This window comes from Macrotis lagotis, chromosome 2 (genome assembly GCF_037893015.1).
Source record: "Macrotis lagotis isolate mMagLag1 chromosome 2, bilby.v1.9.chrom.fasta, whole genome shotgun sequence".
NCBI lineage: Eukaryota > Metazoa > Chordata > Mammalia > Peramelemorphia > Peramelidae > Macrotis > Macrotis lagotis.
Window position 1 is genome coordinate 139,822,806 of NC_133659.1, and position 17,335 is coordinate 139,840,140.

General features: G+C 36.1%; 1 protein-coding gene across 7 annotated transcripts in view; it reads left to right on the forward strand.

Moving 5' to 3' along the window:
• Positions 1-1,856: 1,856 nt before the first annotated feature.
• Positions 1,857-17,335, forward strand: part of RGS7 (regulator of G protein signaling 7) — a 667,263-nt gene continuing 651,784 nt past the window's right edge. For all 7 annotated transcript variants that reach the window (XM_074220439.1, XM_074220438.1, XM_074220441.1 and 4 more), the window contains exon 1: positions 1,857-1,934. In XM_074220439.1, coding sequence (XP_074076540.1) covers positions 1,857-1,934 — 78 coding nt within the window. The remainder of the gene's footprint in view (positions 1,935-17,335) is intronic.

Consider the following 17,335-nt stretch of genomic DNA (forward strand, 5'->3'; position numbering starts at 1 on the left):
ACACCAGGCTAGAGAGAAAAACTACCGGTTGGATTGAGACCTTCCTACCTAAAGCCATTTCCTTTCTCGGCTGTTTGGTCTCCGCAGCGCCGATCTCCATTGCTCCCTACAATATTAAAAGCAAAGAGAGGCGAGAGAAGACGAGCAGAGCAGAAACGCGCTTCGATGGGTTTCTGGCCCAGCTCCTACTTAAAGGGAAAGGTGGTTTCGAGAGGGAAGGGAGGCGGGCGGGCGGCAGCGGCGGCCACGCCAGGCAGAACCAGCACCTTTGGACGCTCCGCTCGTCCACGTGACTGCTCTCTCCCCTCCTCGCCTCCTCCCTGCCTGCCCCGGGCTGTCGCGCGCACAGGGCCAGGGCGTCTCAAGCTCCTGCACGCGCTCGGTTTCCCAGTCCTGGGGAAAAAAAAGGGAGTGAGCGAGCGAGGGAGCCACGAAGGGAGGAACGAGCAGGGAGAGCCGCTGGAGCCCTTCCCGCAAAGCCAGCCTCGGAGGGAGGCTGGGAGGGAGGGGCGCTCGGGGAGGAGGTCGCAGCGGCGGGAGCGGCGCGGGTCTGCATCTTGTGTGTGATGAAGGTTCCTTGCTCGGCTCCTCCGTGTGCTGCTAGCTGACACTCAACTGCACCCAGTGCGCGCCAGAGAGGAGCCGCCGCGCGGCCGTGACCTTGGCCGAGGAGGTAAATAGAAGGTGGGGAGAGGGGAGGAGGGAGAGGAAGTCGAGCAGCCCTCCCTGTGTCCCCCCGAACCCCAGCCCCCACCCCCCTCCCCAGTCTGACACTATGGGAAAGCGCCTTGGGAGGCGGCTGCTGCTGAGCCCAGAGCTTTCTGGCTGGGCGGCTGTTGCCGCCTTCTGTGGCGCTGTCCGCGGTGCTGAAAGCGGCGGCTTGGGCTTTGGCGGCTTCATTGCAGGGCAGACAGGCTCGCCTGCCATTTGCTGCTTCCGCGGTCGAGTCAAGCCGAGGGATTTGGGGGTTGGCTGTTCGTCTCCTCCTTTGTGGATTGCTCCGACACTTAGGCTCCTCCTGATGCTTGCCCAGGTAGCCATCGGAATGGGTTTTCTCCTCCTTGGTTGCCGAATTCTGATTGTGGCTGGGGCACATTCTAATGTTTTCCGGCACAGATTTAAACGAGACTGTGTTCTGACTTTTTTTTTAAAGTAGTGTGGAGCAAAAAAAGAGCAGGTAGCTGACACCCAGATAAAGTGAAAGTAGGTGATCAGGACAAGCAGAAATTGCCTGTAGGAACCCCAGGTGTAAAAAAGAGGAAACACACGTGCTAGGGAATTGCACAGGAAGATGGGTCTCTTATTTATATGCCTAGGATAGACCAGGCACCTGAGAAGCAGTATGGAGGAGGGGGGCAGTCGAAAGGATGATGCTTTATGTATTGCCCTACAGACCTTTTTTTTGAAAAATAAAATCAAATAGAAATGCAATTAGCTGTATTGGGGGGGGAAATCTTCCTTTTCAGCACTTAGATGAAAGTGTTTTTTTTAAAAAAATGTGAGCATTCTTTTTTAAAAGCCTTCATTACAACAGAAATCAATTGAACCTATACAATCCAAAGGTGATAGCTATTCATAATCCCTAAGGTTACTTGAAGCTTGCCATTACTTGAAACTATATTAATGGCATAGTTTAAGTTTTCAGTATATACTGTCTTTTCTTACACCACAGTGTCAGAGGAGAAATATCCCAAAGTTAGCTTTTAGATGAATGTTGTTTTTAAAAAATCAAGATAGAAAGGGTCAAATCACTACCCCTTATGAATCATAAAAATCTTATGGGGCTCTCTCACTTTTTTTTCCCAGTGGCAAGTTGATAATTTCATTATTTAAGAGTCTATCTGATTTGGGGTGACATGGCACAAGGAAATAATTATGGACAGAGCAGCAATGGGGTGGCTGATGAATCGCCCAACATGCTTGTATACAGAAAGGTAAGGATTTCTTCCTTTCCTTGGATAAAGGGAAACTTCTGAAATTTGTTAAATTCTTTTTTTTTTTTGGTTTGGTCTTCTTGGTAAGGTGTGTAAATCATTGAAATAACTACTATCAGTGTAAAAGATATGATACATAAAAGTAATAGATATTATTATTGTTCAGTATTAATTTTGTTAACAAGAGATGAAATAAACATGATTAGAGAGTCATTTTTTATTAGATAAGTTTTCCAGAATATTTTACATGAACTGATCAGTAGATCTGTTACCATGATAGCTACAGCTTTTTGCATCTTTTGGGGGGAGGTTCCCATACTTATAATTTAATAATCATCCAAGAGGTATTTTATCTCTGTTATGATTGACCTTAACTTTTCAAATATTCCCAAATGCACAGAGCATTCAATGTTTTCCAAAATTTTAATTTCAGGAATAAACATAGATTTGGATGCAGCTTTCTGATGATGAATTAAAGTGTAAAATTTCTGGCATTTGTGTGAATGTGAAGATGAATTACTTTTACTTTTTAAGCCAAGGAATCCTTGTACTTGTTAATTAGCTTGAATCAAGTGTTCATTTTGTCCTTGTGTTAATTTTATCCTGTTTGTAGAGATTGATTTTCTATGACCCTGATTTTATTATGAAAAACAAAAAGAACTTTTTTATACCAAAATAGATTTGACAGTTTAACTCATTCTTTAAAAATAATATCAGCAACAAGCTCTAGACCTTGAATTACAATCATGAAAATGTATTTGACAACCATATAACTTAAAAAGAGTTGCTTAGATGACTTTATTTCAGCTATAATCAATAGTCTCAATAAAATAAAAGAATAGTATTTAACTCCTCCATCCAGTATGTTCACCAGTACATTTTTGCTGTGTTATTTCAGAAATGTTTTATCTGGAGTACTTACTGTGGGAAGTGTTGTGAGATGTAATACTTATATTAACAAAGGAGTACAACTAACTTGAGCATAAGAATAAATGTAAAAGCCTAAGCAGAGCAAGACAGATTAAGCATGTTTTATGAGGCATTATCAAAGTTGAGTATAAGTGAGAATTCTTAAACTGTAGCTGGCCTAACTCTATTTACACTAGAATTTGCCTTTTAGTTCATGAACAATAAAAAGTCTAGGGGGTGGGAGTTTTTAAACATAGTTATAGTTATTTTTCTAATGCAGAGATAATGTAGATGTTATGACAAAGTTAATGAACTACTTTATTCTCCAGTCTTTCAATCATCATTATGCTTTATGCCCAGTATATATGTTTAAGATGGAGCTACAAACAGATGGATCTACAAAATAAAGGGGTAAAATTGAGAAATTACTTGTCTCCATCTGGATAAATTAAGCAAAGAAAAATCCACTTGGGATTTACATAATTGATATGGAATAGCCCCATCCTTTTAGTCAATTTTGCTATGTGCTGGATAGAGATATGCTTAGGTAATAAAAACCTTTGTTGTAGTTATGTTATAGAACATCTTTGAAAATTTTCCCTTCTTTCTTTGTTTCCCCTTTCTTCTTTTCATGACTCAACTAAGGTTAGCATGTTAAAGAGTGCCTGAAATTATACAATATTATCAAGGATATTTAGGCATATAGAATACAAAAGTTTTTTAAAACTTAAGACTTTAAACCAACAAAGTTGGAGTTTTTTGGATCTGAAATAGAGTCAATTTTGTCTTCCTTTTTGGTGTTAAAGGGACAAATACTCTCCCATTTAGTTTATTAATTTTAAAAAAAAAGATAATAAATATCTCAGAAATCTTTTCCCATGCAAATAATATATGATGAAAAGATATGAAGATAGTTTGAGGACTGAGTGTCAGTTTTAAATTAAGCATTGATATCATATGTACTGTATCTTAATGGATAGAAATTGATAATTCTGAGAGAGTAGAGTGGAATCCCATTCTTTCAAACTTTCACAAATAATATAGGCCTGAATATGATTATTATGACCTACTTTCTTTATTGATTGACTTCTTTAATTCTTTATTGATATTTAATGGCATTACTGTTTTAGTAGTCAGAGGAGAAACTTCATTTCAGATGTGGTCATTTTGATCACTAATATTTATGGAAATACAATGGTTTTCTAGTTGTGTTATAAATATGTGTCACATATTTGCCTCACTTCTAATTATTAGGTAATATTTAGTGATACAAAATAAAGACACATTCTGATTAATAGCTACTGGCAATTAAAAATATAGGGATGTATACAAGCTACAGGAAGAAATATATTTACATACTTGTGTCCTTATTGAATTCTTTATGTTCTGATAGCAGAGAAGAATTTGTCCTTTGATAAAAATAGTCAGGAAGGACATAAGTTGAGCACACACTTTATGCTGTTTCCACTGTTTTGCCATTACAGGATTCATAAATTCTCTATAAAAATTCCTATTAATCAGGGAAAAAAACCCAAGAATACTGGTACTTAATTCATCAATCTCTATAAGAAGAGAAAATGGACAGATAAATTGATATTATAATGACTCAGATCATTTTCCACTTTTATTTCACTCTTGCAACCTAGGTCTTGAAAGCACGTTTTTAAATAGCCAGAACCCTAAAGTGCTTTTTGCTCCCATATGCCACATTTTGGTTAGTGAGCTTAGTGTTGTGATAATTATTTCTACTCAGAATACCAATATGCTGGTGTATGTTATTTATACTTCTTTTTCATTTCTACCTTCAAAGACTGGTCCTCACAAATATTCCTGTGCAGAAGATGAAGTTATGGATATTTAACAAAGTGAAACAATACAATGAAGGCTTTATGCAGTATTTCAGATAATTGAATGATTGGAGTTGCTGCTTCCTTTTTTGCCCAGTTTTTCCATTGCAATTGTACAGTTTTCCTATTGCAGACTATATATATATATATATATATATATATATATATATATATATATATATATATATATTTTTTTTTTTTAATTTAAAGGTGAAGACCAAACATGTGTTATGAAGAATGTGTAAAACATAAACCTTAACTTTAAGAGAAAAAGAGAAGCACATACTGGTAATTGTCAGGAAGCAATTATGATTTCATAAAACTAAACCCAACTGGTAGTAGTAAACTAGTATATGATGTGTAGTCATTTAGCTCTTTTGAAGGATATCTGTGAAGTACTAGAGCAATATATAAGAGATAGATTTAAAATCCCAGTCATACACTTTATTTTTATTAACCAATTTCCCCAGTTTTGATGTTGCATTTTCTTGGATAAGGAATTAATATGAGATATGTAATATTACTTATTTGTGCACATGTTGTGAGGGAGTGTGGTTTAGTGGAAAGAATGAGTCGAGAGGTTTGAAAGCAAATACTATCTTTGATGCTTACAAACTGTGTGAATCAAGAGAAAATTAATAGGTATCTATTAGTCTCAGTTTCCTCATCTGTATAATGGACATAATAATAATGTAGTCTCTACCTCAAGGTGGTTAATGAGGATGAAATAGATTAATGTATGTGATGTTTTTTGAAAATTGTAAGCAAAATATATTGTAAGCAAAATGAGCTGTTCTAAAACTGAAATGCATCTGAGACATGTGAGCCTCTATCCAGGCAAACTGCTGGTCATAATGAGAGTTTTTAACCTCCTCTTAAAAATAGACAATCAACCTTAGTTTCCCTGGAAACACAAAAGCCTTTCAGATGTATATGGATTGATGGCAATTTCTAGAACTCCATTCTAGCTGCATGTGAATAGAATTATTTCTGGGGATCTTTACATATTTTGCCCTAACTCCCCAAGAGACCCAGTGGCATGGCCTTTGGCCAACAGACTACCCACTTACCTATCCCCTTCTGTTCTAGTAGCTGACATCCCACAATTTGCCATAATTACTTTCTTGAGGAACTTGATGTCAAGATTTCATATTAGATGAAATGTTGGCTTTTCTCTGGGAAGCATACTAGAAATGAACAATATATTTATGATATAATTGCACCAACTGTTTGTGCTCCTGCTGTTATGAAACAAGTTGAAAATATTTCCTTAATTCAATATTTTACTGGAATTAATATGCTTTGCAGAAACATCATAACTAAGAACTTCATAATAGCACTTTTCATCTTTTCTCTTTCTATTAATAAATAAACACCAACCAAACCTTAAGATGATCATAAAGTTTTTGTGTTAGATGTTTTATGAGTTGCTATAAGTGTAGATTTTGAAAGAGAAAACACACACACACACACACACACACACACACACACACACACACACACACACACACACACACTCCTTATTCAATTAATGGTAAAGGCCAAGACTTTTGCCCACCATTTCTGATTCTAATTCTATTGAAGTCAGTGTGTACAGCAAGACTTGAGGGTGAAGGGAGTTACCTTCCTAGGCAACTCCCAGGAGGAGGTGTTTTCTTCTAGAGGGAATAATAACTTCTCTGTGTAGCCCTGTTTCTGATTTCTTTGTGAGCTCTTGAGTGAGGTAGACTTAAACCAGTGCATCCTCTTATTTATCTGTGAAATGAGGATGTGATGATATCCCAACCTTGAAGTGGAATGGACAGTGATCTCTGATTACTTATGGCTTTGGCTTCTTGCAAAATTTTGTGATCCAAAAAACCCCACTGAATTTAGTTATCATCTAGTGACACACTGGATAAGGGGACATATTTCTTTGCTGATTAGCTTGATTCAGATATTACATAAGGTCAGAACTATTCATTCCTGGAACCATTCTGTCTCTAGATATGAAGGCATAGCCAATTTCAAAGTAAAATGATTAGAATTATTTTCTCAAAGAAAACGTTATAGTCATTGAATGCCTTAGCATTCTTGGGACTGAATGAGCAATAGAAGTACTTGTATTTAGTTGTTTTTGTCTTTGTCTTTTTCTTTTTTTTTCAGTCTTTATCTTCTAGAAGTTATCCACACCAGCAAAGTTTTAGACTTTATTCTTTTCTCATATTTCAAAATGCTATTAATCATATTTGAAGCCTTTGCACCAATGATTTGTTTAAGATTTGGGCATCTTCCCATTGTGATATATGCCATTTAGTAAATCTCTCAGTTGGAGAATCAAAATAACTTTTTCACTTGGGAACAGCGTATTTTTTTTTCTTTCCTTTTTAAAAAATTTCTTCAGGTTCCTAAATCAGGTAAGGGAAATCTAGATGGAAAGTCTGGGGTGAGTTATGCAGTAGAGGTCTGGAGATGGGAGGGAGAATAATAGCTGATTGGTATTTGGCTGTGTGGAGTACTCTCCTTGTTCTTGGCAAAGCCCTAGATATACTCATTACTGTAAATTAAATTATCAATAATACCTTTCTTTGAGATTTTGTTTTTCCTTTCCCTACAGAGAAGCAGTTTCATATAATTCAAGTTTTAATAAAACTGGTTGAGACTTGTTTTTCCCTTAGTGAAATGATTGCTGCCAATATTTACATTGTGGTAGGGTAGGACAATGGTTTGTGACATTTTCACCCACAGGAAGCAGATGGAACTCTTTCTGAATGATAATATGATGATGAACATTGGATAATAATTAACTTCAATTCAACACAGGAAAGCCCTTAGTGGATGAACTCTTCCTTGCAATTAGTTTCTGTGCTTGTCAGTGCCGTTTGTAGGATTTAGATAAGGATTTATAACCTGATATTTTTTCATCCACTTATCTTCCCACTTCCAATCTTTCTCTTCTGATAAATCAGAGAATAATATAGAAATTAAAAAACCATCTAGGGATTTTATGAATTTCTAATATTTTAAAATAATTCTTTTGAGTTGTCAAAAAGTATTTTTAGTTTGCATGGGTAATGGAATATAATTGTTATATAAATACTGAAATATATGGTTAATGAAATATTTAGTGCTTGAATTTATAGTATCATTTTAAAATATAGAATTGTTGAAAATAACAATTCAAATAATTGACGTGCATTCTAATTTTTATGCCATCAGTGAAAAGACATTTGAATGTCAGGGTTACAGTGACTTCCATTTTAACATAATGTCAACCTAATTATAAAATAATTGTGTATGATATAGCTAGTGCCCCAGTTTCTCAGAAGAAATAGTCCTAAATTTCCCTCCTACTTGCCTAAGGAAATATAAAAAATTAAGCAGTCTTTTAAAAAATCATTTTTTTCCCTTGTGTCCAATTCAATCAACTGAGAAATCTGGACCATTGGGATCTTGATAGACAGCCCTCATAAAGAATGCCCAGATTTTGGCTTTATAGCTATGGTTTCAGCATCATAGTTGTTACCACTTTAAATGAAACTTGATAATGAATAGGGAGCAACTCCAGAAAAGAAGTTATTGAATCTTCTGAAAGGGTCAACAATAAGAAGAATGTCAGCCATAGAACTGATTTTACTCTATAAAAGCATCTCCTGAGCTAATTAAATTTAGTATCTCATACTCCTTAATATGTGTGTACAGACATATGTACTTATGTATATATACATATATATATATACATACACATATAGATTCATATATAGTTATACATGGTGTGTGTGTGTGTGTGTGTGTGTGTGTGTGTGTGTATACGTGTGTGTATATGTGTGTGTGTTTTTGTAAAACTGTTAAGGAATCATTATGCTACTGTAAGTGTCCAAAAAACTTGAACTTTTAATATTAAGAGCAAACTCCACTACCTATCTCTGTAGATAGAAACAGTCCAAATTTTATTGCAATTGTGTTGAACTATTCATGACATTTTTCACATTCTATCTTGCACTGGGTTATTTTTCTATTTCCTTCCTGACTAAATTTTTTGCTGCTGAGAAGAAGTGCATTGTATTATATTTTTACATCTTTGTAATCTGCACAATGACTATAGTCATTTTAATGCTGAATTTGAATTCAATAATTTTATGTTTTAATTTGAATATTAATGTCATATTTGTAAGAAATTAGACCTTCTTTGTTGAGAATAGGGGATACATTGTAGAGAGGAACCCAATGACTTTCTCCTTTTAAACAGCAGGATTGTGGGTTTATCATTGCCAAGTTCCTGTTATATGAGAATAAAATTTAGGACCTGTTTTCAACCTGGAGATTCATGAAGTTTTATGATGGAATTGTGAGATGTTTTTGTTTGATAAGAGTGATAGATTTGATCATTTGTGTACATTTGTTAAAATAGTTATCAAAATCAAGTGAAAGCATTTATAGGTTAAGGTCATAATAAAGAGACTCTAAAATAGAAACATAGAAGGTGAATATCAAGATGAATGACATCAAATGCTCACAGTATTTTGAACACATAATCATAGAATATTAGAGTTGAAAAGAACTGTTTGTGATTACTTAGTCCAACTCACTAACATGAGATCCCTGCAGATAAGAAAGGGGAAGTAAATTATTTGAACTGTTATTTTCAACAATCCTATATTTTAAAATGGTACCATAAAGTGGTGAGTCTGGACTATCATTTGTCTCACCCCAAACCTTAGTCCCTGATTTGAATTCAAATTATAGAGATTTGTTTAATAAGAGAGTCATTGTCATAAACACATATTTTACTTGAAATAATTGTTAAATGAATATATCTCCTCAGGTCTATTGTGTAATACTCATTCAAGGATAAGGTTGTAATCTATCCTTTTCTTGACAAGAGAGAGAGCAAGGGCATCACAGTTGGGAAAGAAAATGGAATCATAGAATTTAAAACTGGAAATTGATTTAGAGATAATGTCAGTAAACACTGTGACCTCAAAATAGTTTTTAACTCAGTTATCCAAGTGGTAGAAAGTTCAAGTGAAAAAAATTCACTGAAATTTATTATTAAGCTCCCCCCACCTCCTTCAAGACAGTAATTGTGACAGTGATTTAAAAAGGGTAAAAGACCATATACAGGTAACATATTATTATTAACAGCATATCCCTCTATAAACCCTTTAGAATGTTCTTTCTCTTGTATTTAATTTACCAAAAAATATTCTGACCTTTTTAAAGCATTTATTTCTATAAGGAAATATTATAGAAAGGAAAGAACATTGATTCTACTGTCCATTCCCCCGCTACCTGACTAGTTGATTTTGGGCAAGTCACATAATTTCTCTGGGACCCATTTTTCTTTTATGTAAAGTGGAGTTGAGCAAGATGACCTTCAAAATCCATTGTATTTCAAAATTTTTATAAGTTTACCTTTTGGTTCAGTCTATCCTCCAGTTAGGTTCATGGTAATTAGATAAGGGACTGTGTAGTTTTAGTAGGCTAAATTCTTATACTGTTTCATGAATTTTATTGTTTTATCTCATTATCTATCCTTTTTTCAGTAGTAAGGAGTAGTTTTTCCAGCACTATTCCACTGGGAAAGTACAGCAAAAAGGAATTTAAAATATAAGAAGAACTGAAATATAATGATGTAGTGAGTTTTTCTCACATTTTGGGGGATAATAAAATATTTTGCTTTGACATCTTTTAAAGTACATTAGATAGTTTTCTGCAAAATATGGAGAAAGTAGTCAAATTCTGAAAAAAATTATGCTCTGGTATATGAAAATTGAAACTTTCTCTCCATCATACCATATTGATGTTGAAGAAACTGAGGCAAACAGGATTAAATGATTTATCCAGGGTCATACAACTAATAAATGTAAGAGGCTGAATTTGAACTCATATCTTCTTGACTTCAGGCCTGGTGTATTATCCACTGTGCCACCTAACTCCCACCTCCACCTCCAAATATATTTTAACTAAATAGAGATGAATATAGAATTCATGGGAGCTGGTGATCCAAGTATTACAGTGGAGAGGGAGACAGGAGTAAGGCTCAGGACAGAGCCTTGTTTTACAAATCACTCCCTAACCCCTATTCATCTGTAAGACTGATTTTCCTAAAGTGAAGATCTGACCCATACCACCTTCTCTCTTCCCCTTGATTATTTATCCAGTAGTGATACTAGACTTTATTTTCTGGTCCCAGTATTGATATTAATGAAGTTCCAGTTTTATTTATACAAAAGCTTTGCATGACTATTGTACTTACCTAGTTCCTCTCTGGAATTTTTATCACGCTTTCTTTTGATTTAATTGATAAAATTATAGTGAGCGATAAATGTAGGTGAAAAAATTCTTTTTCTTTGAATTTTATTTTTCATAGGGTAGTTTTCATACCTGAGGAGGCCTTTTGATTCAATTTCTATGTTTCCTTGTGGAAATTCAACTGTCACTTTTAAGAAGTATTATTTTAAATCATAACACTTCAGAGATTTTTGGACATGGGCCTTTATGAAGGCAAGTTTGAATTGTTTTCACTCTTAGTGAGAATGTTTATATTTTTATGTAGAGAGATGTGAGATATACTATGTACATCATGTTTTAACAGAATAAATAAAAATATTTTATTTGTAGCAAATAATAGTATTTCAGTTTAATAAAAATACCTGAAGAACAAAATAATGTGTCTGACAACCATAAATCTACTCAGTAAAATTGACCTGGGTTTCCATCTTAGTCTGACACAAGATTAAGAACCCTTGCTTTAAATTAGCAACAATGAAAGTTTTGAACTATGCTATATATTTAATTAAGATCAGTAACAATAACTAAATATTAGTGAAGAATTAAGTAAGTAAACATTTAAACCCAAAGTTATTAAGATGCTGCTTCTTAATATATGTGTATTAAGTATCTTGGTTAAGGCCCTGGACTTTGCTAGGGTTTAGTTCTCTCATCTATGAAAGAGTATTGAACTAGATGTCTTCTAAGGTTTCTTTTAGTTCTAAAGTCTAGAATCCTTTATCCTATTTAGTGCTCTGCAGGGAGGTATGGGGAAATAATAGAAAAACTGTAGTCTCCACTCTGTCACTGCGTGATTTTAGGGATATTAACTCTATACACTCCAATTTCTTCATTTCTGAAATGACAAGTGGAATGAAAATTCATTCATTAAGCAACAGTGTTTTCTATATAGTCTTTCAAGTTTATAATGATCTCTATTCTCAAGGAGTTTATAATCTAATTGAGTTAATTAAGTTACATATAATAGTACTTGATTATGGTTCAAGTAGCAATGACCAGGAAGGGTCTGAAGGGCAAAGTGTCAGAGATGATAAGGGTCTTACTGGTCATAGAAATAAGTGTTGGGGAAGATGGCGAGACCCAGTGATCCATCGCAATGCCAGAAATATTGAAATAGGTGATTCCCTGCTCATCAAAGCAATGTGAGTGGCCATGTTCCTATTGGAAAGAGGATGGTAAACCCAAGGGTACAAGTGAAACAGGTCTGAATTACCTTTCTTTGTGGTGTGGTAAGGCATAGGGAGTGTCATCATTCAGTCAGAAGGTTATATATAGTACCTGTTTTACTTGAACATTGGGAGTTGGATCACCAGAGGGGAATGATTCCTTGTGGTCTCTTCTAACTAGTTCCTTGGAGGCTCCTGACTGCCTTCATTACCCCTAGGATTTTCTCTTGTCTCAAGGACATATGATCAAAAAAGGAAGTAAAGGTACTCTACTAGAAAGGGCTAATACTCTAACCTCTACTGGCACCCCTCTCACCCACCCAGTTTCTCTCCCAAATGATAGAGGCTCCATCTTGAATTAACTAGGTAATATAAATAGGCTCCCTAGTCAGAATATGTACCATAGACTAGCCTGTGCAATCTTGGTTAGCTCCCAATATCTCTGGTCTCACATGATTCTCACATTAAAGAGTACTATGTTCTATGCCTAGGTAAGTGGAACAATAAACCTAGTAATCTAAAAAAGGTAATCTTATCTTTCCTAAATATAAACATCTTATGAGTTGGCTCAACCTTTAGCTTCTTGATTTATCATTAAATTTTGTTTGGTTTAGTCCTACTTAGCTCAGAAATTGGAATAATCAAAATGCAGTAAATTAATTGCCCCATGGATATTATTTTTGATTGTTTGGAGCATTAGACTGATAGAATCCAGTTCCCTTGCCTGCTGATTGTTAATGACTCATAATGTGTCATAATTTAATAATGATTGTAGAAATAAATGTTTGTTTTATTTTTCATTTGCATATATAACAAAGTCTCAGCTTTTCTCAACAACTATTGCTTGAAATGAAACAATAGTTGACTATAGTCACTGGAGGATGTGTCTTGCCTAGAAATGATGTGATTTGTTAATATTTTATTACTTATAATTATCCAGAATGGTTTCAAAGAAAATTAAAAACCCACTGATTTTTTTGACATTCTTTTTTTCAAATACAGAGTTTTCAGAGAGAGACTCAATGTTTTGTAAACTGAATTGATACTTGTACTGGGAAAAATAGCTCTATTTTTAATATGTGTTTTATACCTTTTTCCCTTATGGTATGACTATTGGATAAATATCAATTTGTTTACTTTGAAAGTAGTAAAGGAAAACTTGTATCTATCCATAGAAATGGACTCCCTATGCTCTATTACAGTATCATAGATTTTAAGATAAATTTTACTCTTTCCATAAAATAGAAAGCTAAAATATTATTTATAAATTTTGTCTTACTAATCACCTGCCACTTTTATAGTCTGAGACAATATTCAAACGTGGCCTACTTGATAACTGGCAAGACATTTTTATTCTTTCATCTCATTCTACCGTTTTTCCTTTTCCCCCATCTTCCACAATTATTTGATCTTTTGCTCTTCATATCTTTATATTTCTGAAATAGACAAAGAGTCATCTTTTCTAAGAATGCAGGTAACATGAGCTTCACTCATTCATTACAAAGACACCTGACTTAGGAGCAGATTTCACTGTTTTCTTAAACATTGCATAATTTTTCAGCTTAACTAGGAACTGAACAGTGTTTGAGAGGCTAATAATGCGATGATAATTGCTTTTCACATGGAAGCAAGCCAGTGCTTCCCATTAACCCATTAATTTCCATGACAGTGTTATTAGAAGAAAAAGGACTAAACCTGTGATTTCAATGCAGGTTGGCACCTTCTCTGCAACATAGTCTTAAGAGACTTGCTTATAACACTGAGAGGTTAAATAACTTGTCCAGGTTCACACAGTATGTGTTAGAGGTGGAATCTGAGCCCAAGCCTTCCTGATTTTGAGATGATCAGTCTATCTACTTCCCCTCTGACAAAAAAAAACACTAAAAAAATACAACTTGTGACCCTTCCATGACATATGGAAAATTGACACACTCAGCAAATAATTAATTTGTTTAAAACTCAGATGTTTTACTACTATTTGTATCTTGCTATTTAGAAGTTTAGAATGAGAGATTATGGTAGAATCCCTTTCAAAGATGATTCATATTCACAATGAGTTGAACGATAAACCTTCATTGACTTAAAATTATAAAACTGCATTGACTTATAAAAACCTTACTTTAATACTCTACTCTTAATGTAGTTTTTAGATCTGTTAATCTCTAACAACCATATTGCAATTAATATTCAAGTATAAGCATATCATTTGTTAAGTACCTGATGGACTTTCTTGGTTTGATTCTGTATCACACCAAGAACCAATCAGAATATCAATTTCAGTTGTTTTACTTGTATTGGGTACATTTGTTTGGAGAAATTCAGAAAAGAGTCCTCCTTGATTTTATTTTATTTTATTTTTTTATTCTCATTTTGTACAAATGGTTTATTTACACTAATATTCTTTTTTAAGAGTAAACGAAATACCCCCTCCCCCCATGAATATAGACTTGCTTGAGCAATAAAGTAAAGGGGAGAGAAAAAAAAATTAAAATAAAAAAGTAGTAATAATTATAGGTATGGCCAGGTGGCACAATGGACGAAGCACCAGCCCTGGAGCCACAAGCACCCGAGCCCACATCCAGCCCCGTAGACCCAACAATCACCCAGCCATGTGACATGCAAGCCACCTGATCCCCACTGCCCTGCAAAAACCAAAAAGAAGAAAAAAAAAGACCCAAAATAAAATAAAATAGTAATAATAGTAGGGGTGGCTGGGTGGCGGACAGAGCATTGGCCCTTGAGCCAGGAGCATCCAGGTCCAAATCTGGCCTCAGAAATCCAAAGATCACTGTGCTATGTGGCCCCAGGCAGGCCACCCAGCCCCATTTGCCCTGCACCCTCCCCCAAATAATAATAATAAAAAATGTGCTTCAGTCTTTGTTCCAACACCAACAACTCTGTCATGAGTGGATCATATTCTTTATGGTAAGTCCATCGCAAAAGTTATTTCCATATTTTTCCACAGTTGCCATTGCTGATCGCAACTCCCTCCTTTCTTATTTCTCCACTACCATGTACTATATTTTCTCTCTCCCTTCACTCTGACTCTGCTGTAGTGTAGCTGAGTGGCGCAGCAGACAGATCCCTGGTCCTGGGGCCAAGAGACCCTGAGCCCCCATACCACCCCTTAGGCCCAGAATCCACCTGGCCCTATGGTCCTGGGCAGGCCTTCCAATCCCAGCCCCTTGCAAGAAGTAAAAAAGAAAATGTGTTATATCTGACCACTCTCACCCCAATGGTGCATCCTCTCCTCCTTTATTCACATCCGCACCCTTCCCCCTGCTCCCCCCTCTTTCTTACTCCAGATGTCTATACCCCATTGAGTATATATGCAGTTTCCTCTCCTAGCCACCTCTGATGCGAGCAAAGGTTCCCTCATTCCCTCTTGCCTCTCCCCTTCCATATCATTGCAATAGCTCATTGTAATAAAGAAAAATCTTATTATATGAAATACCTTGGCCTATTCCCCCTCTCTTTTTTCTTTCTCCCATTACATTTCCCTTTTTTTCTATTGACTCCATTTTTACACCATATTTTATCTTCAAATTCAGCTTTCTCCTGTGCTTCAACTATAAAAGCTCCCCCTACCTGCTCTATTAACTGAGAAGGTTCATATGAGTATTATCAGTGTCATTTTTCTATGCAGGAATACATGCAGTTTATCATCATTAAGTCCCTCATATTTTCCCCTTCTCCAATCTCCATGCTTCACCTGAGTCCTGTATCTGAAGATCAAACCTTCTGTTCAGCTCTGGCCATTCCAAAAGGAACATTTGAAATTCCTCTGGTTCACTGAAAGTCCATCTTTTTCCCTGGAAGAGGACATTCAGCCTTGCTGGGTAGTTCATTCTTGGCTGCATTCTAAGCTCTTTTGCCTTCTGGTATATTGTTTTCCAAGCCCTACTAGCTTCCAAAGTAGTTGCTGCTAAGTTCTGTGTGATCCTGACTGCAGCTCCATGATATTTGAACTGTGTCCTGGCTGCTTGTAACATTTTCTCTTTGACTTGGGAATTCTGGCACTTGGCTATAATATTCCTAGGTGTTTGTTTTTTGGGATCTCTTCCTCAGGGGGATCGGTGGATTCTCTCCATTTCTATTTTGCCCTCTGCTTCTAGAATATCAGGGCGATTTTCCTATAGTAATTCTTTGAAAATGATGTCAAGGCTTTTTTCCTGATCATGACTTTCAGGTATTCCAATAATTTTCAAATTATCTTTCCTAAGTCTGTTTTCCATATCAGTTATTTTTTCAATGAGATATTTCACATTTTCTTCTAATTTTTCATTATTTTGGTTTTGAAGTATTGATTCCTGATTTCTGGTAAATTCACCAATCTCTCTGAATTCTATTCTTTGTCTGAAGGATTTGTTCTCCTCAGAGAGTGTTCTTATCTCTTTTTTTCCATCTGGCCAATTTTTCTTTTTTAAGGCATTCTTCTCCTCAATAACTTTTTGAACTGTTTTATCCATTTGACCTAAGCTGGTTTTTAGCATGTTATTTTCTTCAGCATTTTTTTGGATTTCCTTGACTAGGCTGCTGACTTCATTTTCATGTTTTTCCTGCATCTCTCTCGTTTCTTTTCCCAGTTTTTTTTCTAACTCCCTCATTTGATTTTCAAAGTCTTTTTTGAGCTCTGTCATAGCCTGAGCCCAATTTCTGTTTTTCTTGGAGTCTTTAGATGCAGGAGCTTGTGCTTCCCCATCTTCAGACTGAGTGTTTTGATCCTTTTTGGGCTCATATGCAAAGTATTTCTCAATGATGTTCCGCTTTTTTCTCTGCTTGCTCATTTTCCCAGCCTGAGCCTGTTTTTGGGATGCTTCCTGAGCTTTTGGGAACGCTCCCACAAGGGTCTCAGTGTGTGAGGCTCTGTCCTCCCTCCTGGTCTGTGAATGACCATAAACGCCCCCTCTGCCATGGGGCTGAGGTGGGGGGGGGGCTGCTCTTCTATTGGGGGGGGGGGCCTAGACTGAGATCAGGATCTGAATGTGGTCAGAACCCCAGAGTCCTGTTCCAGGGACAGAGCTCTGCAGTCTCTCTTCACTCCCCTCCCTCAGCTCAATGGGCTCATGCCCTGGAAGCTCCTGCTTACTGGCTCCACCTGCTTCTGTTTCAGGATCTGAGCTGGGGAAAGACCATGCTGCTGTCTGTGTGCCCTCAGGGCTGGGCTTCACGTGCTAGCTCTGGCAGAGGTCCCCTGCTGTTCCCC